Source organism: Equus caballus, chromosome 6, assembly GCF_041296265.1.
Source record: "Equus caballus isolate H_3958 breed thoroughbred chromosome 6, TB-T2T, whole genome shotgun sequence".
In the NCBI taxonomy this organism is placed as follows: domain Eukaryota; kingdom Metazoa; phylum Chordata; class Mammalia; order Perissodactyla; family Equidae; genus Equus; species Equus caballus.
Genome location: NC_091689.1, coordinates 25,049,942 through 25,077,125, shown reverse-complemented (window position 1 = coordinate 25,077,125; position 27,184 = coordinate 25,049,942). Strand labels below are relative to the sequence as shown.

General features: G+C 52.9%; 1 protein-coding gene across 12 annotated transcripts in view; it reads left to right on the top strand.

The window, feature by feature from the left end:
* The window catches only part of HDAC4 (histone deacetylase 4), a 327,295-nt gene that overhangs the window by 212,707 nt on the left and 87,404 nt on the right, over positions 1-27,184 (top strand). For 10 of the 12 annotated variants that reach the window (XM_070269644.1, XM_023642723.2, XM_023642725.2 and 7 more), the window contains 3 exons: positions 4,483-4,633; positions 13,721-13,841; positions 20,610-20,731. In XM_070269644.1, the coding sequence (XP_070125745.1) occupies positions 4,483-4,633; positions 13,721-13,841; positions 20,610-20,731 (394 nt within the window). The remainder of the gene's footprint in view (positions 1-4,482; positions 4,634-13,720; positions 13,842-20,609; positions 20,732-27,184) is intronic. The other 2 variants (XM_070269641.1, XM_023642722.2) reach the window with 1 other exon arrangement.

The window sequence follows — 27,184 nt, the reverse complement described above, 5'->3', positions numbered from 1 at the left end:
TGTCTGGCCCGTCACTCTGCCCTCGGGTCGGGTGGGTGGCTGGGCACTGGGTCTCCAGCAGCACTGTGTGTGACGGTGTGGCAGGGCCTGTCTGGCCCGTCACTCTGCCCTCGGGTCGGGTGGGTGGCTGGGCACTGGGTCTCCAGCAGCACTGTGTGTGACGGTGTGGCAGGGCCTGTCTGGCCCGTCACTCTGCCCTCGGGTCGGGTGGGTGGCTGGGCACTGGGTCTCCAGCAGCACTGTGTGTGACGGTGTGGCAGGGCCTGTCTGGCCCGTCACTCTGCCCTCGGGTCGGGTGGGTGGCTGGGCACTGGGTCTCCAGCAGCACTGTGTGTGACGGTGTGGCAGGGCCTGTCTGGCCCGTCACTCTGCCCTCGGGTCGGGTGGGTGGCTGGGCACTGGGTCTCCAGCAGCACTGTGTGTGACGGTGGGGCAGGGCCTGTCTGGCCCGTCACTCTGCCCTCGGGTTGGGTGGGTGGCTGGGCACTGGGTCTCCAGCAGCACTGTGTGTGACGGTGGGGCAGGGCCTGTCTGGCCCGTCACTCTGCCCTCGGGTCGGGTGGGTGGCTGGGCACTGGGTCTCCAGCAGCACTGTGTGTGACGGTGTGGCAGGGCCTGTCTGGCCCGTCACTCTGCCCTCGGGTCGGGTGGGTGGCTGGGCACTGGGTCTCCAGCAGCACTGTGTGTGACGGTGTGGCAGGGCCTGTCTGGCCCGTCACTCTGCCCTCGGGTCGGGTGGGTGGCTGGGCACTGGGTCTCCAGCAGCACTGTGTGTGACGGTGTGGCAGGGCCTGTCTGGCCCGTCACTCTGCCCTCGGGTCGGGTGGGTGGCTGGGCACTGGGCCTCCAGCAGCACTGTGTGTGACGGTGTGGCAGGGCCTGTCTGGCCCGTCACTCTGCCCTCGGGTTGGGTGGGTGGCTGGGCACCCGGCACCCCCTCCACACACACGGGCGTTTATAAGTTGGCGGTTCTGTTCTTTTTGCTCATTCATTGTTATTGCCAGTTTCTTCTGAAATTTTGCTGAATGCTGTTTTTACTGGCTAGCACACTTGCGCCCACGCCGGGGTTGTCAGCTTTATTTAGAGAATGAAAGAGTGAGAATTTTCACCTTATAAATTTTCACAATTGATGTTCTTTTTCTGTAACGTTTTTGGTAGAATGTGATTTGAACTTCACAGAAGTCACAGACATGGGGTGACATATTGCATCTTTAACAGGAAGGAGCTCTAAGCAATCTGAAATCCTATTCTCTTCATTTACGTGTTGCTCTAGTTGATGCAAAAAACTGAGTGATTCCACACTCACATTGACAAAAGGCCACCGTGGGAACTGGGGCTGGGAGCCAGGTGAGGCCCCTGGGCGTGGGAGCCTCCACATCTCCCAGGGGGCCTGTGGCCGGAAGAGGCTCAGCCCAGGCCTTCTCTGCAGCCTGGACCCTTCCTCCCCTCGAGGGAGGTGGCTCCCAGCAGTGACCACCGGGGTTGGCATGGGGGTGCAGCGTGCGTAGGGGCACTGAGCCGGCTGGTCAGCCCAGGCTCTGCCTCTGAATAAGGGGCCAGCAGGAGTTTGCACATGTTCCTGGACACACAGTGCCTGCTCCCCAGGGCTGGCCGGACGTCACCGTGAGGGCATGCGCCCACAGAGGAGGGCAGCTGCATCGCACACACACAGAGGTGGCTCACGTGTCTCCGTGTCGAAGTGTGTCTTCTTGGGCACAGTGGGCAGGAAAGCCTCCCTCCACCCCCAGCACATCGCCCTGTGTGCCTCACTCTGTCCTGGTTGTCCCCTGGCTGTGCCCTGATCCTCTAAATCTGCTCCTCTGCCCCTAAACCACTTCCTTTTGTCTTGTTAAGCGTGTTGCTCTGAGAGTACAGCGTGTCATCATAGCACAACTGGAGACAGCAGAGAGCTGAGTGAAGCCCCTGGATGGGCCCCAGGTGTGTGGGCCTGCCCTGGGGGCTGCGCCGTGTCTGCACCGGGCGCCCTCCAGAGGGAGCAAGCCAGCCGCGCTCATGCTCACCCACTGTCTCCCTCCTCTGTCTTCTTCATCCCCAGAGCCACGCGCTGGGGGCAAAACTGCCATCTGCACAGAGGCCCCGACCACTGGTCACCCTGTGGCTCAGCATCCCTTCTGAGACGCTCACCTCAGAGGAGGGTTGCAGCCACTTGTCAGCTGTCAGTGTCACCTGGGAAGAGCCCTCGAGAAACGTCAGTTACCAACAACTGTGTCAACATTGCTTTTGTTGGCGCCACAGTCCCTCTGTGAATGCCTGAAAGGAGGTTTCAGTCTGTCCCACTCCCCCGACATTTGACAGCTTACATCTGGGGGAGAGACACTTGCACGTTACGTGTCCTCAGTAGAAAGTTCTGGGGCTTCCTTGGTTGCCAGATTGCTGGCTCACCCAGCGTCCTCGTTCCACCCCCGCCTAGTGGGGGAGAGACCACCAGAATCAAGTAATGGCAGGGAGACTAGGTGCTCACATGGAACGTGCTGGATGGGGGGCTCAGGGCCCTGCTTGGGGAGGTTACTGGGGAGGGAGGTGACACGCTGGGGAAGCTGGAGGGGGCGCAGGAGCCAGGCTGGCCGTCTCCGAGGGCTGGCCCTGGGGCTGCTCATGCAGAGGCCCTCAGGTCTGCAGGAGATGGCAAGTGGCTTGTGTGGAAGCCAAGGGAAAGTCTGTGTAGGCGGAGCCACGGAGAGAGAGAGACAGAGACAGGGAGAGACAGGGAGATAAAGGGAGAGAGAGACACAGAGACAGAGAGAGACAGAGAGAGATAAAGAGAGACAGAGATAAAGAGAGAGATAAAGAGAGATGGAAACACAGAGAGAGGGAGACAGAGACAAAGGCAGAGAGACAGAGTGAGACCAACTGAGACGGAGAGGCAGAGGCAGGTGCCAGTGGGGCCTGGGCGTCCTGAGGTGCTGCACGCGCCAGAGCTGCTGGCGGCTGCGGGAGCCCCCTCGGAGTCCCCTTCGCCACCCCTGTCCTATACACCCCGGCCAGCGCTGCGCTGCGCTGGGCTTCTTCCTTTCCATCTTGGCCACTGTGAGGGGTGAAAACGGGGTTTGATTACTGGTGAGGTTGACATCTTTTCCCGTTCATTTTTTTTTATGTATACTTTTTTTTTTCCTTTTTCTCCCCAAAGCCCCCCGGTACATAGTTGTATATTCTTTGTTGTGGGTCCTGCTAGTTGTGGCATGTGGGACGCTGCCTCAGCGTGGCTTGATGAGCAGTGCCATGTCTGCACCCAGGATTCGAACCAACGAAACACTGGGCCGCCTACAGCGGAGCGCACGAACTTAACTCCTCAGCCACGGGGCCAGCCCCTCCCGTTCATTTTTGACCACTTCTTCTGTAACTGTCTCATCCTGCTTGCTCACCTTTTCTGTGGGTTCTTACCGTCTTCTTAATTTACAACAGCCATTGTGTCACGTTTATCTGCGTATCAGAAATGTTGCAGAGAGTTTTTCTCTTCATCTTTTGCCTTTTAATTTTGTTTACAGTATGTGATAAAGATAATTCTTTATGTGGTCCATGAGGTCATTTTTGAAAACATGCAGTCTGACTTACAAACAGCAGAACATTCAGATCATGCAGACTGAGTGTACTGTCCAGTGCGTTTTGACAGTGTGAGCACCTGTGGAAACACCGCCCCCACCACAGTCCGCAGCCTAGGAAGTCCCCTCTCCTTCGTCTCTGCCTCGCCCCGGGAAGCGGCCTTCTGCTTTAGCATCATGAGGTGGTGGGAGCTCCTGTTCTAGAACTTGCTATGAGTAGAACCTTTGCATGTTGACCCTTTCCCTCGCCCTTTCTCGTGCCCCCTGTCCGCACCAGGCGTGCTGATTTTTCTTGGTTTACAGCCCGTCCGTGTTTCTGTGGTTTGTTCTCTTTCATTGCTAGGTAGTATTCTAGCATCTGAATACACACCCTTGTCCGTGTGTTCATCTCTGAGGGACATGTGGGGCGTGTCAGCCGGGCTGTCGTGAGCAAGGCAGCCGTGTGCATTCTTATGCACGGCTTTGCACGGATGCGCCGCCGTGTCTCTTGGGTAAGTCGTAGGAGCCGGATTGCTGGGTCTTAGGGTGGACGCGTGTTTAACTTGGTAGGAATGTGCCAAGCAGTTTTCCATTTCATACTCTTTTGTCTCATTCTCAAAAGGACGTTCCCAACTTGCAAGACTACGTAAATCATCATGTATATTTTCTTCTAGCAAATCCATGGTTTTTATTTTCATTTTTAACATTTAAAAGGTCAGGAGACATTTGGGGCCTGGACTAGACCTCTGTCGTAGGATTGAGCAGAGCCAAGGTAGTCTTGTTAGAAATGCTGGCTGTGTAGACGAGAGCAAGGCCCCGATGACAGCACCAGCGTGCAGACGAGCTGGCCCTTCAGTGATCTTCTTGTTTGTGTGTCTGTCTTGTTCTTCCTGATTCGGAGCGAGGCTCTGACTGTCTTTGTCTCCTCCTTCCTTGCTCGCAGCAACAGCAGGAGCTGCTGGCCATGAAGCACCAGCAGGAGCTGCTAGAGCATCAGCGGAAGCTGGAGAGACACCGCCAGGAGCAGGAGCTGGAGAAGCAGCACCGCGAGCAGAAGCTGCAGCAGCTCAAGAACAAGGAGAAAGGCAAAGAGAGTAAGTGCCGAGCCGACCACCAGGGCGCGCTGCTCCCGCCTCCCCTGCACCCTGCCCCAGGAGCCGCGCGGGGTGGGGCCGCCTCCCTGGCTGGAGCCTGCGGAGTCCCTGCACGTGGCTGGGTTTCAGGTCACCCTTAGCTTCAGAGACATGGGGAAGTCCAGGGCTTCATCTTCATGTGGCGGCTGCCAGGGCACTCAGCATACTTTTGGTTTGATTTAAGCATTTTAAAAAATATTTGGCAGACTCCTAATGGACTGAAAAGATATTGAAAACCATGGAGTGTACCAGATGCCTGGTGAGTTTCCCCTGGGAGCTCAGTGCTAAGTCTTTGAAATTTGTTTCTTTTGAGGGCATCTTGTGATTGCGTGAAAACCAGGTGTTAGCTTGTAGGATGGCCCGCAGCTGAGGGGACAAGGCTTCAGGCTTCCCTCAGCTTACTTGTCACATTGGCTCTTTCGACCCTGATTTCTGGTGTCTGGTAGTGGCTGTGCATGTCCATCTGAAGACCAGTGTGGTCCATTATCTTTCAAGAAGTGCCCAGATTTCATCTTAGCGAGGCAAAGAGACTATTTTGTGTGCTGTTCCCTCTTTGGGAAATTAGGGTGAATCCTGTATTTCTCAGGGAAGAAGCCACGGCCCTCTCTGACCACCCGCTGCCGGGCAGAGCGCCCTGGACTCGCGCACTGAGGACAGTTCCAACATGACCCGTCTTTGTATGGCCTGGCATGTCCTCCAGTGGGCGCCGCATCCTCCCCAGGTTGTCACGAGGGAACACCTTCCTCATCTGTATTTGTGCTTCCTTCTTTTGACAACTTCTTGTTGTCAGTGATGACCCAGGACCAGGTCAGTGGGGCGTGCGCACGCTCACGTCCCAGGTTCTGTTAGTTTCTGCCCAGGACCACAGTGCTGTGCTGAGCATGTGTGATCCTTGGTAATACGGAAAATAAGTCAAGATGGACAATTCTCTCCTGGATCGGGATCGGGGTAATGATGGTAGGACGATGTACTCTTCCAAGGTTCCTCACTAATACACATAAACTGCAAAAATCCTTTATCTTCAGCTACTGAAAATGGTTAGCCGTCTACACAAGTCATTTTAACAAGCTTTTGTTTACATTTTAATTTACGTATGCGCAACAGCATAAGGTGTTGTGTTCTCAAAGCTTTCCTGTCAAGCCTGGTCTCTGAAGTTGTTTTAAAAATCTTTTTTATTGGTATAAGATACATATGCAGAAAAGTACCCGGTCTGCAGCGTATGGGGACTGTCGGGGAACTTTCCGCAGGTGCATGTCCCCGTGTGCCCACCACCCAGTACAGCACCAGCAGCAGCACCCCGAGCCCCTCGTGCCCCCCTAAAGGTAGCTCCTCCCCCGACACCAACACCGAAGAGCAGTTTGCCTGCTTTTGAAGCTTATGGCAGTGGAATCATTATGTGGAGGTTTCGTGTTTTGCTTCTTTCCCTCAGCATTATGCCCGTGAAAGCCGTCCTCACTGTTGTGTAGCAGGAGTTCATTCATTTTCCTAACCGCGTGCTGTCCCACTCACAGACACGCCGCCATGTTCCTCCATTCGGTAGCTGATCCGTATTCGGGCTGTTGCCTAATCAGACCTGTTACAGGTAATGACACTCCGTGTGTTCTCGCATGTGTCTGTTGGTGCGGACAGGCAGATGTGAAGTGGCACTGGGGAGCCTAGGGCGTGCGTGTGGTCAACTGTCACACGTGAGGCCAAACAGTTGCCAAAGTGCTGGTACCCATTTCCGCTGCCACCAGCCTTGTGTGAGTTCCAGTTGTTCTGGATCCCCGCCACCACTCTTCACTGTCGGTCACTTTACCTTCAGCTGTGAGCAGTACCCCCTCGTGGCTTTTGCTGCATTTTCTGACAACCACTGAGACTTAGTGCCTTTTCCTGTGCTTACTGGCCAAACAGATGGTCCCTTTTTGTGGAGTGCTTGTTCAGATCTCTTGCCTATTTTTCTGATCAGTTGTCTCTCTTTTTCTTGATTTGGGGTTGTTCTTTTTATATGCTAGAATCAAGCCATTTGTCAGTTTTTCGTGTTGCAAATATCTCCTTCCACCGTGCTCTCCTCCTTTCACTCTCCTAATGGTGCCTTTCTCAGTGCCAATGCAGCCTGATTTATCAGTCCTTCCTAAATTAGAATTTGAATGTAATCTAATCTGTTTTATTATGCCTATAGTATTTTGTACATTTTTATAAATATTTCCCTTTCAAAAAGAATATTTTTTCCTAAAAGTAAGTAGCTAATGGATTCTCTTCATTTTCAGTTTATTTCTTTATTTAAATGTTTGTAAGTTCTTAGTAACTTTTTTTTTTTAAGATTTTATTTTTTCCTTTTTCTCCCCAAAGCCCCCCAGTACATAGTTGTATACTCTTCGTTGTGGGTCCTTCTAGCTGTGGCCTTAGTGACTTTTGATGTATACATTAACAGCTTTTACAGTCGTTAGTTCCTGTAGCATTTTACTCTTAAAATAGTATACTTTAAATGTGCTTTCACTTTAACTGAAAGTTTTAAGGTAGAAAGCACATCAGGAACGTTTTTACTCCACCTGAGATCTAATTTTTGTACCAGTATTTGCAAGGAATTACTAAATCTGGGTGGTGTAGCTTGTTCTGTCGCCCCGATTAGGTAGGACAATGACCTCCAGGCTCAGTGATTGCCCACAGTTGAGATCGGAAGGGGGGACAGAAGGCCATCAGGCGAAGCCCCGTTGTGGAGTCTGGTTGGCTGCATATGCCCCTGGTCTCTGAATAAAGGCTGGGGCCCTCTGCAGTGGCTGACACGGCAGACACCTCGGCACTCGTCGCTCTCACCGCCCAGCCCACTGGCTCCGAGGACACTCCTTTTCCACACCACCTCTTATGTGTGTTGACTCCCTTGTGTCCAGGGACCCTGCTGGCTCAGGGTGCTGCCCACATAAGTGATGCGTGAGCAGAGCCAGGAAAACCCCCAGGTGTCCTGACACACCAACGTGGAGTGGAGCGCGGGCAGTACTGTTTTCATCTCTAACCCCCCTGGGTGATTCTAACGTGCAGCTGGGCTGAGAACCGTTAGGAATCTGAGTGCATAGAGGCTCCACGGCCTGCCACCTGGGGCCTGCCACTGGGTGCTGCCTTCCACTTGAGACAGTCGCCCCTGGGGACAGCAGCACCCGGTCCTCAGGGGCGCCCTGTGCTAGGGGCTCTGCTGCGGGACAGGATGCGTGCTGAGGCTGCATCACACGTGGCCTCCAGCTCTGGTCCTGCTCCGTTTCCATTCTTCTGTGCTTTTCTTGTACCTCAACACACATCCTACTTACGTACTTTTCTCTGGAGGTGGGAGAATGGTGTTTATCAAAGAATGGAAGTTCCGATTGTGAGTATCAGCTGGTTGATGTATGCCCCAACTAACCAGCAGACACCAGTTTTTCAGATTGCTAAAAAAGCAGCTTGGTCTAAGTTAGTCCTCGTAGTTAACCAGAATCTTCCACTAAGAAGAACATCTGAAGGCTCACAAAATATGAAAAGACTTAACTCCAGAAACGTGTTAGATCTGTTTACAAGTCAAAAACAATTTCTGCAGTACCTACGAAGCATCGCCCTCTTAACTGGAGCGCTGGAATGTTCTCTGCGTCCCTCCAGGCTCGTCACGAGCAGCCACCCGGCGGTTTTCAGTTTGTGGATTTGGGTGGTCAGGTTTTATTATTAATAATAAACTGTGTACAGTGTGGCATTTGGCACGCCATGTAGGCTTCGCAGCCTCTGAGTGTGGTCTCGGGAGGAGGCAGGCCCGGCCGGCCGCTGCGGTGGACGCCACTCGGGGGCTCTTATGTAAGCGGGGCCGCGGCCGGCGCCCTCACCTATGAAAGGGATTCTTGTTTATGCTTAAAGGGCGTTTGTGGGGAAATGCAAATGGCATTAAGCGTCTCCAGTTTTTAAGCATTCGAGAATGCAGTGTAAAGCATCTATTGTTTCATTTTTGGGGGTTTTTTTAAATTAATTTCTTATTGCATATTTAATTGTTTTGTTACACTTGTAAACGTTTACGGTACTTTTAGTTTTAAATAATTGTGCAGTTTTCTTAGACTTCTTGATACCAGTTAATGCTACTAATTTGATAGAACAATGAATTCTCAGAATTTGTGGCAGTTTTCATCTCATTCAGCATGAACACACCATCTTTAATCAGTTAAGTTTTGTTTAGATTAGTTACATTTAAGAATCTAAGGTACGCTGTATTTTAACGTAAATGTAAGGGGAAAAGTCCCGTAGAAGGCAGCTTTTGCCTTCCGAGCAGTTTGGAGCTAATACGACTGCATTTGTTTTCACTGTTGCTTACAAGCTGGGAACAAGGTGCCATTGCTTGAGAAGGCACTCACTTTGTTTACAAATGGCTCCAAAAGCTGGAGTTAAAACATGCTGCACCTGATCCTGAAGGGAATCCTCTATCCCCTTTGTGAGACCGCGCCTTCCTCTGAGGCGCGACTCCCAGGAGAAGCCAGACTGGAAACATGGGACAGATTTGTGATTCGCTCATCGTGTCCAGCTGCACATGCTCCTAAGCCTCCTGGGACCCACTGCAGCTCCTCGGCCCGCCCCACCTGGCCAGGTACTCCCACCCCACTGCAGCCCCTCAGCCCTGCCCCACCTGGCCAGGTCCTCCCACCCCGTCTGCAGCCCCTCAGCCCTGTCCCTCCTGTCCAAGTCCTTCCACCCCACTGCAGCCTCTCTGCCCCACCCTACCTGGTCGGGTCCTCCCACCCCATCTGCAACCCCTCAGCCCTGCCCCACCTGGCCAGGTCCCCCCACCCCATCTGCAGCCCCTCGGCCCCACCCTGCCTGGCCAGGTACCCCCACCCCATCTGCAGCCCCTCGGCCCCGCCCCATCTGGTCAGGTCCCCCCACCCCATCTGCAGCCCCTCGGCCCCACCCTGCCTGGCCAGGTACCCCCACCCCATCTGCAGCCCCTCGGCCCCGCCCCATCTGGTCAGGTCCCCCCACCCTGTCTGCAGCCCCTCGGCCCCGCCCCATCTGGTCAGGTCCCCCCACCCCATCTGCAGCCCCTCGGCCCCACCCTGCCTGGCCAGGTACCCCCACCCCATCTGCAGCCCCTCGGCCCCGCCCCATCTGGTCAGGTCCCCCCACCCCGTCTGCAGCCCCCGCCGGGGGCATCTGCTGTTCTTGGTTCCTCCCTTCCCTGCCCAGTTTTCACCTCCTCACCTGTCTCAGATCTCGCTCCCACAGTGAGTGAGGGGCTTGGTCTCTTTGATTCACTTCTTCATCCCCATCAGCCAGATCAACCCTGGCACTTAGTCAGGTTCTGTAAACCCTGTCAAATTGAATGGTAATCAATGTGAATTAATTTAAAAATAAAAATAAAAATTAGAGACATTTGGTATTCGGTTATTGGATGTGTTTTACTGATTCTAGAACTTTTAAAGTGGAGAAATCTGTTGAGAGATGAGTCTAGAACTAGAAGGATGAAGATCAGAATCAGCATCTTCCTTTTTGAATTCTCTCCTTATAAAGAGCGAAGAAGATTCCCTTTGTGCACTACACCGTCACGCCTCTGTGGCTGAGCGTTACTGCATTTGCTGCAGGCCAGGCCCACGTGGCTGTGTGAGGACGTGAACTCCAGTCTTGCCCACGGCGCCCTGTGGGGAAGAACCCGGTCAGTCAGCCTCCACCTGCAGGCAGCTGGGGGAAGTCTGGGCAGGGTCCGCTCTTGTGAGCACATCACCGTCTGCCCCCTCTTCTCAAGTGGCCTTAGTCCAACATGTCAGGGGGGCGCTGTGGCATTCATTTAGTTCATTTAAATCAGTACAGAACCTTCCAGATCATTTTATAAATGGGGAAGTCTGAGTTCTGGGAGCTGGGCTCGTTTTCCTTTGACTCTCTAAGAGCCTGGTGAGGTGCCCTCTCCCACCCTTGAGCTGGTTGAGGGGCCACACATGTCCACGGCCACCCTGGGGACCCCTTGGCCCTGCAGATGCACCTCCTCCTGTGAGGATTCTCCAGGTAGCCTAGGGGACAAAGGTACCCTCTGTGTCCTGGCCTGATAGGTGCCTCAAAGGTACCCTAGCCCCAGCCAGGTTCGGGGGCCAGCGTCTCCTCTGGGTGGGCAGCTTCCCCTCGCCACGTCTTGCTGTCCCTTCCTGTCACTGGGCCTTAGTGCATACCCTCACTGCTGGGCCAGGGCATGTGCTCCTTGCGCTTCTCGGAGTTCGGGAGCCCATGATGCGAGCCTGAGGGTGCAGCCGAAGCAGGGACAGTCAGAGACGTCTGAAGGTGGTCCGTGCGGCTCGCTGTGTCCCTAGAGCGCTCGCAGGGGACAACAGGTGAGGGAGAGTGGAGCCACAGAAACAGGTCTTTCCTGAGAAGGTCGAGGCTAACTAGCACCCAGCCTCGGTTTGCTGGGGACTTTTGAGGAAGTCCTTATCCTGCACACTGACACTCTGCTTCTAGTCCTGCTTCCAATCACCCTCTCCTTCCGGAACAACAGTTCTGGAAGGGCCTGAAGGTCATCTCCTCTGACTGGCCATTAGGGTCCTCCCCCTCCTCTCCGTCCTCTTCATGCAGTCTCACCACTTCCCTGCACTGCCAGCAGCCCTGCAAGGTGAAAAATATCCCAGATCCTCATTTCACTCTTCCTGTCTTTATCAGCGAAGTCACGTTGCTCGCAGATGTGCGTCTCCCCTGCTGCAATTGCTCCCTGCGCCCTGTGTCCTCGTCTCCCCACCACCCTGCAAGTCCTCTTCCTCCTGGTTGGGAGGCACTCTGTGTACTGATAAGCTTAACCCTTTGTGTGTTTGCTCAGTTGTCCACCTGGAGCCGGCAGGCTGTTGTAGGAATGCCCAGTGACTGCGTATCTGGGTGTGAGCTGATTCCGTGTGTCTGGGAGTGTAATGTTCTGATGGGTCCACTTACAGACAGGAAAGATAATTAGGCTAACAGTATTTAGAGGGGGCATTCAAGTCTAGTCCTGGATATGTTAGGAGGAACTGAGGAGCGTTGCTTGGAAGCGGATTTTGTACCTTCAGCCGCTTCCTATGGCCTGGTTCGGTCACCCCTCCCCTGCACCCTCTGCACCGAGCATCGAGCATCACTGGGTCTGTAGCCCAGGTCCAGGCCTCTCTGTCCACTGCCAGTGCTGTACACTGCGTGCAACGCTTTACCTAACATGCAGAGCTCCTCTTCTTGAGTGATGATGAGGTTGTTTCCTCGGACCTAAGAAGACCTGAGAAACAGCTGTGTGTTATGACGGAACCTTCCCAACATGCTTTGGAGTCAGTTTAGAGAACTTTCTTTGTGTTTCTCTGGATGATCTTGTTCAGGTCCCGCCACAGCTGTTCCCAAGGGGTTTGTTGCTACCTGACCCTCGTCCACAACGCACTGAAGTACTGATGGATAAAGATGAGGATCAAGTGGTACTCCTGAGGACAGATAGATGAAGACACAGGGTCGAGGGTAATCCTGACGACTGATAGATGAAGACAGGGGGTCAGGGGGTGACCCCGAGGACCGATAGATGAAGACACGGGGTCAGGGGGTGATCCCGAGGACCGATAGATGAAGACACGGGGTCAGGGGGTGATCCCGAGGACCGATAGATGAAGACACGGGGTCAGGGGGTGATCCCGAGGACCGATAGATGAAGACAGGGGGTCAGGGGGTGACCCCGAGGACCGATAGATGAAGACACGGGGTCAGGGGGTGATCCTGAGGACCGATAGATGAAGACACGGGGTCAGGGGGTGATCCCGAGGACCGATAGATGAAGACACGGGGTCAGGGGGTGATCCCGAGGACCGATAGATGAAGACACGGGGTCAGGGGGTGATCCCGAGGACCGATAGATGAAGACACGGGGTCGGGGGTGATCCCGAGGACTGATAGATGAAGACACAGGGTCATGTATAATCTCAGTACTCATAAAGATGCAGGGACCCACCTGCATTGTGTGGCCGATGGCATGGCACAAGGTGGTCAGTTTGTGGATACACTTTGGGAAGCACTTTAGAAGCTGCTGCAAGGGCTATAATGTTTCTTTTGTTAGATGTAGTCATTTTACTAATCTCTCCCAAGGAAATAATTTAAACATGCACAATGATATTTACTCATAAATGTTCTGCAACATGGTTTCTAACATCAACAACCTAAGGAATAATCTGAAATGCCTCCCAGTCAGAAACTGGATTGTAATCTCTGCTTTGCTCCCCTTGTGATGTGTTTTCTCACTGTACAAATGCTGTGCACATTCTGTATGGTGACATACGGGGAATACTTAGGCTCTTTCCGAACGGAAGCCTGGATACGACAGTGCTGCGTCGTCTGATTGTGGCTCTGAGGAAACAGAGTCTGTGCTAGCAGGTCTTCTGAGGGGGCAGGCTTGGCCTTTTATTTGTGTGGGTCTATTTCTCCAACTTGCCGGTTTTCTTTAATGGGGCTGTGACTAATGGCCACCACCCCAAGAAAACCCCAAAACACACAGTTTCGACTTTGGTCCACTGTGGTGAATACACTCTGGCTGAGTACTAGCTGCTCAGCTGGGAAGAACAGAAACCTCCCTTTGGGTCTGTTGGGAGTGAACTGGCGGCTTGTCTGCAGGAGCGTGAAAGTGAGCTCTTCCTGGAAGCAGCCTTCATCCCCGTCCCTGGTCCTGGGTCCTGGGTCCTGGGCTGATGCTCAGATTGCACAAAACCTCCTATGTCAGATTCTGCTTCTTTTGCTCTAGTGAGAAGAGACCCACCGGGCTGCCGGTGCTTAATTCAGAATGTCCTTTTATGTAAGAATATGAAAACTTCCTTCAGAAGTGGGTTTTGTGTTAGGTAACAATAAGTCTTTATGCTGATTACACCTGCGTTTTAAATAGAATGCAATTATGTAAAAGTCTTCCTGGGAAGAAGCCCTCTTATTCAAACTCTCCCTGTCCCTCTCCTTCCTTTGAGGAGCTTTCATGGCGTCAGCAGCAGCATCCTGAGTAAGAGGCCCCCTCCCTTCCCTGGCGCACAGCTCCGTGTCCCCCCACCCGCTGCTTCCCTGGGGCAGAGCCTGCAACCCCCATCTCTGTGCCTCCTCCCACTCCAGGTGCCGTGGCCAGCACGGAAGTGAAGATGAAGTTACAAGAGTTTGTCCTCAACAAGAAGAAGGCGCTGGCCCACCGCAACCTGAACCACTGCATTTCCAGCGACCCCCGCTACTGGTACGGGTAAGTGGGGATGTGCAGGGACCGTGGTCTCCTCTCTGGGGCCCCCGCAGCATGCGATCCATTGACAGAGTTGAGCATCCAGTCCTTCCCCTCTAGGCCCAGGTGGGAGGGTGTGGAATTAGAGGCCCCCTAAGCACAGTAGCAAACAGGAGTGTGATCAAAGCCTCTGATGTCCATGCGCATGGCGTTCGTCCAGTTGGGAGTGGGCTCGTCTTTGAATGACTGAGTGATGCTCAAGGGGTCGGCACTTGCCCATTACAATTCCTGGCTTCTCATACTATTCTTTTGGCCACAGAAGGAATGACTTAAACTGGACCTCTCGTCTAAATTGTCTGTATGCACCTACTGAATTTCTACCCAGTGTTTTACTGATTCTTAGGCAAGTCAATAAGTACTGGTGGTATTCTTACTATTTTTATGCTAAGAACCCTCTCCCAGAGCCAGCATAACTGACAGAGACCACAGAAGAGCCTGTTGGTGCTGAGAACTGGAGAAAGTAGATGTGTTGTAAAAAACTCACCTTGGGTAATGATGCTCGTGTGCAGAGGGATTGTCTCTCCAGGCCTGTGCACGGTTCTGTGCGAGGTTCACAGATCACTGGCCGATGACCCAGGCTGAGTTTGAAATGGAGTGGCAAGGAGATCATGTGGCTTTAAATAATGATCAAAGGTGACTCACAGATTTATGCCGAGAAATACAGTTTTCTGCTGCTTTCAAGGGTAATTCCATTTCTTGATGCACCTCCATAGGGTAGTTTTCATAATCAAAATGTGATTATCATTCATTTCATCAGGAAAAATGTAGCCATTCTCAAGCCCCAAAGCAGACAACTATTTCTAAAACACCACCAAATCCCACTGAAGTGGCCGCATTTTTTTCAGTAGATGACATTATTATAAGACAGCAGGGCATTCTTACTCCAAGCCTATCATCTGCTCCCCTTAAGCCCTTTGTAGCTGTTACACGTTGCACAGGCACTTAAGCTGCGCTCGCACCAAAATGTGCTGTGGATGAATTAGGAAATTCAGCCAGTGACACAACTGGCCCAGAGGAGTGAAGGCCACAGCGGTCCATGAAGAGCTGCAAATGACAGCCACGAGCCGCAGAGCGACCTGAGCGTGGGAGGGTTCGTTAGAAGCGAGGGTGACAGTGCAGTTGGAGACCCCGTGTTTGTGGGGCACCGATCCATGGTCTCCCCACTGGTGACAGCCACCGGGTTTAGTTGTAGGAAAGCTCCATTGTCACCCGCAGGGGACAGGTAGATGCAGCACAGTTTATTAGTTTGGGTAGCGGTTGAGATGGCATCCATGAGGTTCAAGGTGAAAGCAGCAGGAAGGGAAGCTGAGGTGGGACGGGTGGGGCGGGTGGGGCTCAGGGCTTGGGAGGCACTGGAGGAACCTGGGGATACAACCTCTAAGGATGGCAGGACGGGGAGACGCGCTCATGGATCTGCCAGTGGGCGGGAGGCCAGGACCGCTGGGGATGGAACGTTCGGAAGACGTGATCACCGCAGCGGGAAGCACTAGGGACCCCTCCAGAGGCGGAGCGGCTGTGAGGGAGCTGAGGCTGGCGAGGGGCTTCAGGAGCAGTGGTCAGAAAACTGTCGGCCGAGCAGATGTCAGGTGCTGGGAAGCAGGAGTTGCAGTGTCCACATTAGAGTTCTTGGATGATGACCACAGTGACATGGAGGAAGATTGGGGTAGCCAGTGCCAGGCTCCCCCAGGAATGGGCAGGAAGGTGGGGCTGGGAGACCAGATTGGCAGGACAGAGGCTGTGATGGTGGCTTTGTAGGTGAGGGGAGGATGGAACCCGTGGGCTGGGAAAATGCCTCCCCTCAGTCCAGTGGGCTGTGGGGAAGGGGGTCTCAGGCAGAAACGGGGAATTGAGGAAGGAGCACGGCGGGCATGTACTGAGAGGTCGAAGTGAGGGAGCGGCTTTAGGAAGCAGGGTCAACCGGGAGCGCCTGGGAGCAGAAAGCGGGAGAAGGGCCTCGGGACAAGAAGCTTTGCCTCCAGAGCTGGCCGGGGTCCCAGGAGGAATTGACACAGCTACTCCCTAGTGAGCAGGGTGGCCCCGAGGTAGGCCCCCCACCCAACGAGGCTTGCTTGCCCTGGGTTCATCGTGTGGTGGGGTAGGGCGTGCAGGCTGGAGAGGGAAGAGCTTGGTCTGGAGGAAGTCAGCAGGGCCGGGTTTGTCTGCGTGGAGTTGGGCAACTACCTTGTTTTGTCACCCTAAGCCAAACATGGAGGGAACTATCCCATTTTCTGGCTGTGTCATGGCAAAACTTTGTCAGATAAAGGGGTCTTCGCAGGGAAAGAACCACACCTTGACCCCAGCTACAACCACACACGATAGTTAGCACGAATGTTGAAGACTGAACATAAGAGCTAAACCAATGGAACTTGTAGAAGAAAACAGGGTGAGTTTTCGTGACCTTGGAGGAGAGACAGACAAAGAGTTCTTAGGACACCAAAATCGTTAACTATAAACCAAAAACTCAATTAGACTTCATCAAAATGAAAAACGTCTGTTCCTTGAAAGGCACCATTAAGAAAATAAAAAGGTGAGCCACAGACCAGAAGAAAATATTCACAAAGCATATATTGACGGAGAGCTTGTATCCAGAATATATAAAGAGCTCCTACAACTCAATAATAAAAAGACAAGCAAGCTACTGAAAAAATAGAGACAAAAGAACAGATCTTTCACAAAATAAGATGTACAAATGGCCAGTAAGTACCTGAAAAGATCATTAGTCATCAGGGAAATGCAGATCAAAGCCACGGTGAGAGGCCACCTTGCGTGCCCTGGGATGGCTGACACGTAATAAATCAAGTGTTGGTGGAGGTGGGGAGCCCCTTGCCTTCCACATGTGGCCCGTCAGGATTGAAAGGGCGCGACCACTTTGGAAACCATTTGGCAGTGTCCTATAAAAGTAAACATACACCTACTCTATGACCCCGCCTTTCTCCCTTTGGGGTTTTACCTAAGAGGGATGAAAACTGTCCGGACGACGCCTTGTGTTCTTATGGTCATAGCGGCTTTATTCGTTATTGCCAAAGTGTGGATGCAGCCCCGCGCCCGCCAACAGGTGAATGTGAGACCCCCCAAGGGCACCCACACCCTCGACAGCTGCTCAGCAGGACACACGTGGGCTGCTAAGCTCTGCACAACTTGAGAGGGTCTCAGAAACGTGACGCCTGGACAGAGGAGCCAGACCCAGTCATGCCTCGTGATGCCGTTCCTGTGCAATTCTCGAGTCCGCACAGCCAGTCTGTAGAGGCAGAGCCCGTCGGTGGCTGGGCAGGGGGTGAAGATTGCCTGCCAAAGGGCAGAGGGAACTTTCTGTGGGGGCGACACTGTTGTCGTTATTGGAGTGCTGGCTCCATGGTGTATACGTGTGTCGAAGCTTCCCGCTTTAAACTCCTCGTACTAGACTGTTCTGTCCATTGTGCAGCCACATGCCACTTGTGGCTCCTGCGCATTGAAACGTGGCCGTTCTGAATCGAGGCGTGCTGTCAATGTCACACACACCGGATTTCAAGGCCTCAGTATGGAAAAAAGAATGTGAAATATTTCATTAATAACTTTTAGATTGTTACATGTTGAAAATATTTTGGATATGTTGGGTTAAAGAGAATACAAAAGGTAATGTCACCTATTTCTATTCATTTTAACGTGGCCACTAGAAAATTTAAAATTGCACACGTAGCTCACATTATAATTCTGTTGGACAGGGCTGGTTTAAGCGATTAAGAATTTTATTTACTGGGACCGGCCCCATGGCCATGTGGTTAAGTTTGTGTGATCTGCTTTGGTGGCCCGGGCTTCACCCGTTCGGATCCTGGGCGCAGACCTCTGGCACCAAGTCATGTTGAAGTGGCGTCTGCCGTAGCAGAGCTAGAAGGACCTGCAACTAGAATATGTACTTCTACCTACTGGGGGGCTTTGGGGAGAAGAAGATTGGCAACAGATGTTAGCTCAGGGCCAATCTTAAAAAAAACCCAGAATTTTATTTATTATATTTTTTATTTTTATTTTTTTTGGTGAGGAATATTGTCCCTGAGCTGACATCTGTGCCAGTGTTCCTCTATTTTGTGTATGGGATGCTGCCACAGCATGGCTTGATGAGCAGTGTATAGGTCTGAGCTTGGGATCCAAACCTGTGAACCCGGGCTGTCAAAGTGGAATGTGTGAACTTAACCACTACGCCACTGGGCTGGCCGCAAGTTTTATTTATTTTAAATCACTTGCATAAATAAGGTATCATGGGAAAAGCCAATTGTTGATAGAATTTAAATGGTTGAATGTGAGTTGAGCTTTATTTTGTATGACGAAGTCGTGTTTAGAGAGAGCAAAGAGGTGCTCCTTCCCCCGTCTTCATCAGTGAGGACTGCCTTTATGGTAAAGCGCCCTTGTCTCCCAAGACCCCGTGGGGTGCCGCACAGCTGCTTCCTCCTCAGGCCGGTGGTTACAGGTTGGAACCGTGGAGGGTCACTGCTGGTCAGGACGAGGTTGATGGAAGGAACAGCTTTTCAGGCTCTGCCCGGGTATAAGGGTGTGGCGGGTGTGTACGTGTGACTGGGGGCAGTGTGAGTGTGTATATATTTCAGAGTGTGTGAACGTAGGAGGTGTGAGTGTGCAAGTGCGTGTGCAGCCAAGTTGGACGTTACTTTTGCTCACACTCCCAGACCCTTGTTGACTGGGGGCACGGTGTTGGCCCCGACTGTGGCGTGAGTGGGCATGGGGGCCCCAGCAGAGGGCCGGCGGGTGCGTTTTCCCTCAGGAGGCCCTTAGCCTCTAGCGGAGCTTGTTGGGGGCCCCTGTGATAAGCGGTTTTTCTCAGTTTTGCACGTTTCGGGGCAACCAGGCTGTGGTGACCTAAGTCTCTGAATTTGCCTGTGATGGGTCAGTGCAGCTGCCGGCTCCTGGCCCCCAGCATTCTCTGCCTGGGACGATGCCGGGCACTTTAGCCCAGAGCTCTCAGGGCCGTGGCACAGGCAGAGACCATGCCTACTGCCTCCTGTTCTGGCTCATTTGAAGGCTAAACGAGAAAGCGAGGACTTTAATGCTGACAGCATCTCAAGAGATCAAAACAGAAGAGAAAATCCAGTAGATCTTAAGCAGATCTAGCTTTTCCAACTTCTGGCTTAATTATAAATAAACTCTACCATTAAAGTATAATAGCAATACGTATTATTGTTGACAATAATATCCTATTAATAATAACTTGTACTTTTAAATCACTTGAAACACCTCAGATCTTTCTGTGTTTCTTATGAAGGAGAAGGCGAATTCTTTCCCAGGTTGTGACCTGACGTTGAAGGAGAAGTTTACGCTGGCCAAAGCCACATTCCCTAGGATATAAGCTGAAGATGTCGTTGGGTAAAGGGAGTGTTGCTTTCAGTCGTTTAATGAGATTGTGAGAGAACGGCCCTCAAGGTGAGGCCTAGGGTTGTCCTGGTAGAATGACAAGTTGAAAGGAGGGCTTCCTGCCAGAGGAGGCGACCCCACAACAAGGGCACAGCTGGCATGTGGGTGCACCTGCCCCAGCCCTGAGCTCCCAGCCCCGGCTGCACGGCAGTCGCCCAGGAAGGTGAGAGCATGTCCTGTTGGAGGAGTTGGCGCTCTTGGCGGTGGTGGGGGCGCGGCCAGGCAGGGCTGTGTTCTAGGGCTCTCTGAGCTCTTCTCAGGGTGTGCAGTGGACTGGTCCCCGCAGCCCAGACATCCGGGCTGTGCCCACTGCATTGGTCTCCACGATCAGCACGTTCTTCACACGAGTTTACTCTCAAATATTTAAATATCCACCTGTCAGCAGTTAAGAGCTCACATCCTTAATTCAAATAACACCAGGTGTGTGGATGTGGAGTACTGTGTATTCAAATAAATAGTCTAACAAGTTCCAAATAAGTAAGTTGGCAAATTTGTTTCAAGTCATTAAGCACATTACACGGTTTGAAGACTCACAGAATTCATTACACCTTCGGTGCTTCTGGCAAGACTCAGCTGGCGGCCTCCCCAACAGCAAGTTTGCTGATGGTCATCCTGAGGGCGGCCAGCACCCCATCATCTCACGCCCCTCCCTCCCTCCTCTGAGACTCCTGTCGAGCCATTTTAAGGATGTTGAGTCGTGCCTGGCTGTTCCTGAAGGAGGTCAATGTCCGAGATCACCTCCCAGGGCAGAAGGTGCTGGTTGGTGCCAACCCAACCCCCGACAAGGAAGAGGAAATGACAGAGTCAGGGTGATTCTGTTCTGGTGAAGGCACAGATGAAGACTGGGTAGTTTCTGCTGAAGGGAAGTCCCCATGTGGCTCCTGCCCTCAGGGACCCCAGACGTCCCTAGCACTCATTCCTGAGGTGCCCCCACCAGGCCTCGGCCGCCTCCAACCACACCTTTGCTTCTGACACCTGGAGCCTGCCTGTCTGCCTCTGCCCCTGTGCCCTGTGAACAGGCCCCTCGGGGCCGATGGTGAGCCTGGTGGCCAGACAGCAGGCAGTGCAGGAGGCGCCTGCGAGGCACTGGGCAGGGCAGAGTACGCGCCAGGACCGCGGCCGCATCCCTCGCACTGCCAGTCAGGCAGAGGCTGCGGTCAGCGCTGGCTTTTGTTTCCTTTCAGTCTTGCCCCAGAGAGGAGGCCAGTCTGCCAAGGTGTCAAAGGAGGGACCATCCGTGGGGACCCCTGCTCGGGCTTCAGTGGACGCTTCTTCTGAATAGCTGTGCTGTGCCCGGGGTTCACTAAGGCAACTCTCTTTGCCTCTTTTCTCCAGGAAAACGCAGCACAGTTCCCTTGACCAGAGCTCCCCGCCCCAGAGTGGGGTGTCGGCCTCCTACAACCACCCGGTCCTGGGAATGTATGACGCCAAAGACGACTTCCCTCTCAGAAAAACAGGTCAGTGTGCGGGGCCTGCCGTGGCTGGGGCGGGGTCTCGAAACTGGCACCCCCATGTCCCTTGAGTGTGGAGCCACACTGCCATACTGCACTCAGAGGAACGCCCCTGCTCGTCTTGAAATATTTGCTTTTTTTTAGAGCGTCATTTAATATGACATCCTTAAGCATTCCCTTATGGTTGATACCAAAAGCAATGAACCTCATGCATGTACACCTACTTTTTAAAACTTGAACTCATTTTAAACAGCATGTAAACTCACTCTTCTTTTGGTGGCGTGCTGTACTTTGTCACAGCCAAGCATCCCCTGGTGGCCGTGGGGACACAGCAGCTCCTGCCCATGGGCCTCGAGGTCTTTCAGCAAATGAACGAGCCAGCCAGCGTGGCCCTCAGCGCCGGCTCTGGGCAAAGCCCAGGCAGTGGGGGTGGCTGAGGGTCTCAGGCGGGGGGAAATCTGGATTAGAAAGAAACGCATTGTGTCCTGCAGGGACATCTCAGGGTTGTGTGCAGCAGTTCTGTCATAATCCAGAAGGAGAAGGATGTTTAGACATAAACTGCTCTCTTGGACTTTCTCCAGAGGTGATGGTTTAAGTGGACAGTGGCTTTTCAGAAAGATCAGAGTGGCCATGGGCAGTGCCTTGGGGTGGCCAGAAGGGCAGCGGCCAGAGGAGGAGTGCCTTCCGGAGGCTTTGCTCTCGAGAGGTGAGGGTCTGAGCTGCAGCAGGCTACAGAGCATGGGAATGCCCTGGTCTCAGATGCCGCAGGTGGAGTCCACGGCTGCAGGGCACTGTGGGAAATTCTGGGGCGCCCGACTTAGTGGAAATGAGGCCTGTGTGACACAGCTCTTTCTTTGGAAACACAAATTTTGTTTTATCCAAAGGATTTTGGTTGCTTCTGGACAGAATGTTTGAAAGCAGCTCCTTCACTGAGTGATGAGGCATTGGAGGGCGTGGCTAGGGGCTCACATGCTGCTCCTTCCTAAAGACGGAAGACTTGGGGCCTCTCGGCAGGTGGAGCTGTGCCCCAAAGAGGACTCGGGGCAGCAGGCCAGGGAGCAGACCCAGAGTCAGGAGCTGGAGGTCGCAGGGAGGGAGACTCCTGCTCAGCCTCCATAAGCCTTGACCAACATTCCAGGTGTGTGAGATGGAGTCACCCCATCAGTAAGGCCACATCCCTGGCACTGGACCTCAAAGGCCTTGACTATGATGTTCGAGGGGTTGGCAGAGCCCCTCCAAGTAGGAGGGGAGGATCCTGCAACCGTGGGTAGGGTTTCATTTGACTGTAACCCCTTATTGCTAACAGCGAATGCGTGGCTTCTGTCTTTTTCTCTTCAGTGTGAGCGTGTGCTTCTCATTCGTCCGTCTACTGAGCATGCTCTTGGGTTTCACCAAGAGAGAGCCCATGAGCTCGACAGACAGAGGCATCTGTCGGGATCTGGGATCCTCTCTCCCAACGGCCCTCCACACCCCCTTTCTGGAGACTGGTGCTGTAATTAACCAAACTCAGATCAGCAAAACGAGTTCACGGTGAGCGGCAGGCACCGTGGTCAGAGAGAGACTCCCAGGACGAGGAGACAAAGAACATGCCTGCCCGGGTGCCCTGGCCTTGGACAGAGTGAGGACAGGGGGTGGCCCCACTCTGGGAGCGTGAGGGTGGTCAGGTGGGTGGATGGAGGCCATGGACTCCACGGTTGGACAGCTTGGGTACATCTTTCCTCTTGTTTTGTAGCTCTGTGCCCCCATGACAGATTCCTTAGGTTCTCCTGGCCTCACTTTCTCCTCACTAAAGTGGGGCTAAGCACACCCATGTCCTCCCAGCTGTGGGTGCAGCACCCAAGGTCCTGGAGCAGTGGAGGCAGGAGGGGGCGAGGGCCGAGCACCTGGCCACCGAGCAGAGCATCTGTGTCTCACTAAGGGCCCCTGCTTTTCTGGAAACACATCTGACTCTTCCTCTGAGGTCCCAGGAAAGGACAGTGAACACCACCTGCCCCGTCTGGCCCCAAAGCAGCTCCCCAGCATGTGCCCACACCCCCAACTCAGAACAGAATTGGGAGGGCCCATCAGCGGGTGATTGCTCTGGTCCTTCCCCTCTCAAACCAACAATGTCGGCACCGCCTGGGGACCGGCTCCTGTTATAAGACACAGAACCTTGCACGGGTCATCTGTAGGAAGTCCTGGGAGACTCAGGGTGTGGGACAGTAGACTCCTGCCTGGCCCTCAGCCCGCTGCTGCTTGTCAGAGCTGTGTGGCTGTGATCTTTGTCCCATAGGCCCCTGACACTCGTCCACTTTTCCTGGCTGCCGGCTCCTGCGCTGGCTTGTGCTTCTAGGTCCACTGGCAGCACAGCTCTGTCTGCCTCGAACCTCGTGGTACAGCAGCGCCCCAGCCCTGCTTCCCTGAGAGCCGAGGAGCATCTCCTCTCCACGCTGGGGAAGAGCTAGTGAGAATTCACAGTGCTCCAGGAGAGCTTAATTAAGGCTTGATTGCATTATCAATTTTTTAAAAAGGCATCGCTAGCACATTAATAATATTAATAATATAAGGATTTCAGGGGAAACGTTTAAACTACTTAAGGGAATGAGTGTAGTTAGGTGTCCTGCGTCACCCGAGAAGTGTCCACTCTCAAACCCTTGACGTCGCTAATTCTAAATAATTTACGTTTGTGCATTTCTTAAAGAATCGATAATATGAAAGACTTCATTAAATGAAGTTTTAGTTAGAAAATGCCTGAATGAATTAAAATGACAACCTTTCATAAATGTGACATGCACTTAAATAATTCCATGGTTTCGAGTTTACCCTACTTTATGTTGACCTTGCACAGTTGCCCACTTCTGGCTCTTTAAAGGCAGTTACATGATATGTAAACAGAAAAAATGCACAGCCACGCTCTTGCTGTTCTTCAACATGTCCTGCATTTGTGGCACGTGCTTGGTGGCCTCCCTGGGTGACATTCACACCTGTTCTGCCTCATGAGAAAAGCACATCCACTCGTTTGAGCATTTGCATCTTCCAGCGTTTACGCCTCCTAGCCCGCGGGTGCTACTGGCATCCACACCCAGCTTCTTCACCTGCTGCCTGTGATTTGAGGGAAACCCTTGAACAACTCTGTGCCTCCCTCAGTTTTGCCAATGACCCATTCCTGCCAGTTAGCACCCCCTAGACCCTCCCCTCAGTGCCCACAATTCAGCCGGCAAGAGGAGGGAACCAGCTGCTAAACGCCCCTTCGGGAAGGCCACACGGAAATAAACAGTAACATTTACAGGCAGGCATCTGGCCAGCAAGGTGTGCCTTGTGCTGCTGGGGTTTCAGGGCTCGTCTCCTAGCTCTTGGCTCATCCTCACCATCTGAGCACCCACCTCCCTGATCTGGGAGTCCCACTGCCCTGCCTGAGGCCCAGGGCCCGGCTCCTACTTCCTGTTGGGAGCCCTGCCCCTTTACTGGTGAATGACAGCAGGGGGTCACCGCTTCCCACCAGAGTGTGGCTCAGCTCGTTTCCTGGACAGGTACAGAGCAGGCGAGGTGGTGCTGCCCCTTCCCACTGCCCCCTCCAGGTGGTGCCTCAAAGACTACCCTGACTCAGAATTTCTGAGCCTCTTCAAATCTTGCAATGAAAGACATATTGGAATTGTTCGATGTCACGGATCCCCACCACCATCCACAGATCCTTCCTGGGGTTTGTGGGGCATCAAACAGCTTAACCAGAGAGTTCATTTAAGCAAAGCAGCGACCCCACATTCATACTGAAGAAAGGATGCTTTTCCACTTTTAAAAGCAAACTGAGTTTTGTCCTACTCATGATGTTTAGGGACTTTATTTTTCTCTAGTAGCCTCTTCATCTATACATTTTTAAAGATATTAGCTGCCGTGAATTTTTTTATAATGATTCTTATACTGCCCTCTTACTTAACTTCTGATTAATGAAATGAGGCCGGAGCAGAACAAAACAATCTGTCGTCACCCGCCGCCGCTCTTTCCTCATTCTGTCGGCGACTTCTGGGAGCTCAGCACAGAAAGTCGTGCACTACATGGAACCCTATATCCAGGCCGCTGACCAGCTCCTGGGACACAGCGTCCTGTCGGCAAATGCAGGGCCTGGCTGACGTTGACCCGGATTGTGCTCGCCGTGTATTTTAGGAAGCAAGCCCCAGGCTGATGCTCAGTGAGAAGTCGCTCCCCTCGGCCTCATTGAGAATTATTACACTGACCGCAGGGCCGGCCCTCAGCTGAGTGAGAACTGGGAGGAGGCTGGGCTGGTTCAGGGCGCCGATCTCCTGATGGTCCTGCCCCGGGGTGGACCTGGTGGTGGATACTGAGGCTAATTGCGCTGCCTGGCCATCTGGCAGTAAGTTGGCATGCGGGCACAGTTTCTTTCCCGCACTTAACCGGGAGGGCCTAGCTGAGGTTCAGGGATGCGCTGCCTCCGAGGCAGCACGGTGGACCCGAGCCAGAGCAGCAGCAGCTTCGCCACCTGGTCCTGTGCAGTATGTATGTAGTGAGCATTTGTCAAGTGCATCCTGGGTGCTGGACCTTGAGCTGGTGTGATGGGTAAGGGACAGACCGCGATTCTCAGTTGCCTCCAGTCCCGAGGGAGGAGGCGAACGTCAGGGCAGATCCATAGGGCCGGGCCAGGAGGGAGCCCGGACACGTCGGGGCAAGGCTAAGTATTCCCCCAAATACGGATACAGTGGAGTGAGGCCCCATCCCGAGTGTCCACAGAGACCCTGACCCGACTGGGCTGGCCTCCGGGCACCAGGGTGCCGTTCCGTCACCAGAGTCCCAGCATGGCCCCACCGTCTTCTGCAGGGTCTGTGGGAGGTGAGGCAGTAGGCAGGAGTCTGCAGAGGACCGGGGTGGACGATCTCCCGTCCACCCCGCAGCCGCAGAATGTGTCAGTCAGCAAGTGAGTTCCCCTGCGGACTCGGGAGCTGAATGGGATCACCAGTAGTTTATCTGCATCAGCGTTGAGTCCACTGAAGTTACAGCGGACAAGACAAGGCCCTGTTTGTCATACCTGACACAGGCCTCTGCAGCTTGGGGAGGGGCTGTGTCACGCACAGCCAAGGCTACTCACCGACAGCCTGTGTCTTGCATGCACTGTGTCTTGCGTGCACTGTGTCTTGTGTGCTCTGTGTCTTGTTCCGATGCAGTTTGCAGGAGTGACAGCACAGGTTGGTGGTGCGGGCAGGAATGGGCCACACCTGCACTGCCACATTCTCAGAGGTGGGTTTTCTATGTGTCATGTGCAGTGTGAGCGGTGGCCCTTCGGCTCTCACTCAGGGCCGGAGCTGTGACTCTGCCCTTTCTGAGCTGCCTCTGAGCCAGGAGAGGGAAGAGACTATACCTGGCAGCACTGGCCTGCTGAGCTTCTGGCCACCAGGTGGGCAGCCTCCCTTGGGACTCGGGGGCGTTTGTGCTGGACTGTCTTCCATCGACTTTGTGCTCTTAAAAAATAGGTATGAATGTGTTCAGAAGGATTTAGAAAGGCTTTGTTCTGCTTTTCCAAAGAAACTTCTAGAGACAGCGAGTATGGTTAGAAGCTAGGCAGCTTCTGTGTGGAGAAATTGGCTCACACCTTCTTCTGTGCTCCATCCTGCAAACTCTGACGTCTCTCAAACTTGAACTCCCTCTAATATGAAAAGTACCTGATGAGAAATTGAACTAGTATTTCTCAAATACGTGTGTTTGACTGTCCAGTGGTACCACACTGGGATCGATGACCAACTGAAATGAGCTGTGGAGACGTCGCTCAATTGAGCAGGAAAGAGAGAGTAGAAAACCCCTGACTTCTAACCATCATGTAGAGTGCTTTTTTAAATTAAAAACACATAAGTGATGCGTGCTTATAATAAACTCAAACCCACACATCCTGAATCTTACTTCCCAGAGACAGCTCCTGTTGCTAGTTTGGTGTCTGTCTGTCCAGATATTTCTCTGTGCCTGTGTGTCAGGGTGTATCTGTGTGTGTATGCAACATGTGTGTGTAGTTGTCTTTTTGTTAACAAAAGTACCTGCTTTGCATTTTGTCCTGTAACTTTATTTTCCAATTAATATTATAGTGTGGACCCCATTCCACTTCAGTGTATAAAGATCAGCTCCTTTTTTATATTATTCCAATATGTGGATATTAGATGAGTTGCAACTGTTTTCTAGTTTTTATTTTGCCAACAAACATGGGTACCTTTGCTCACTTGTGCAAGTATTCTGTAGGATAGATTTCCTAAAAATGGAACCGCCAGTTCAAAGAGCACACATTTTCTAACATGCTGAGCAAATTATACTGCAACAACAGCTTATCAGAGTCTGTTATCCCCCTCACTAAGAGGGGGCGAGCACAGTTCATGCTGGCCAATTTGAGGCCTGAGTAAATCACACTCCCTTTGATGCTTTAATGAGTAATTCTGTCATCGTTAGTAAAGGTTGGGTATCTTTGTGTGTGTTTTCCATCTTCCTTAC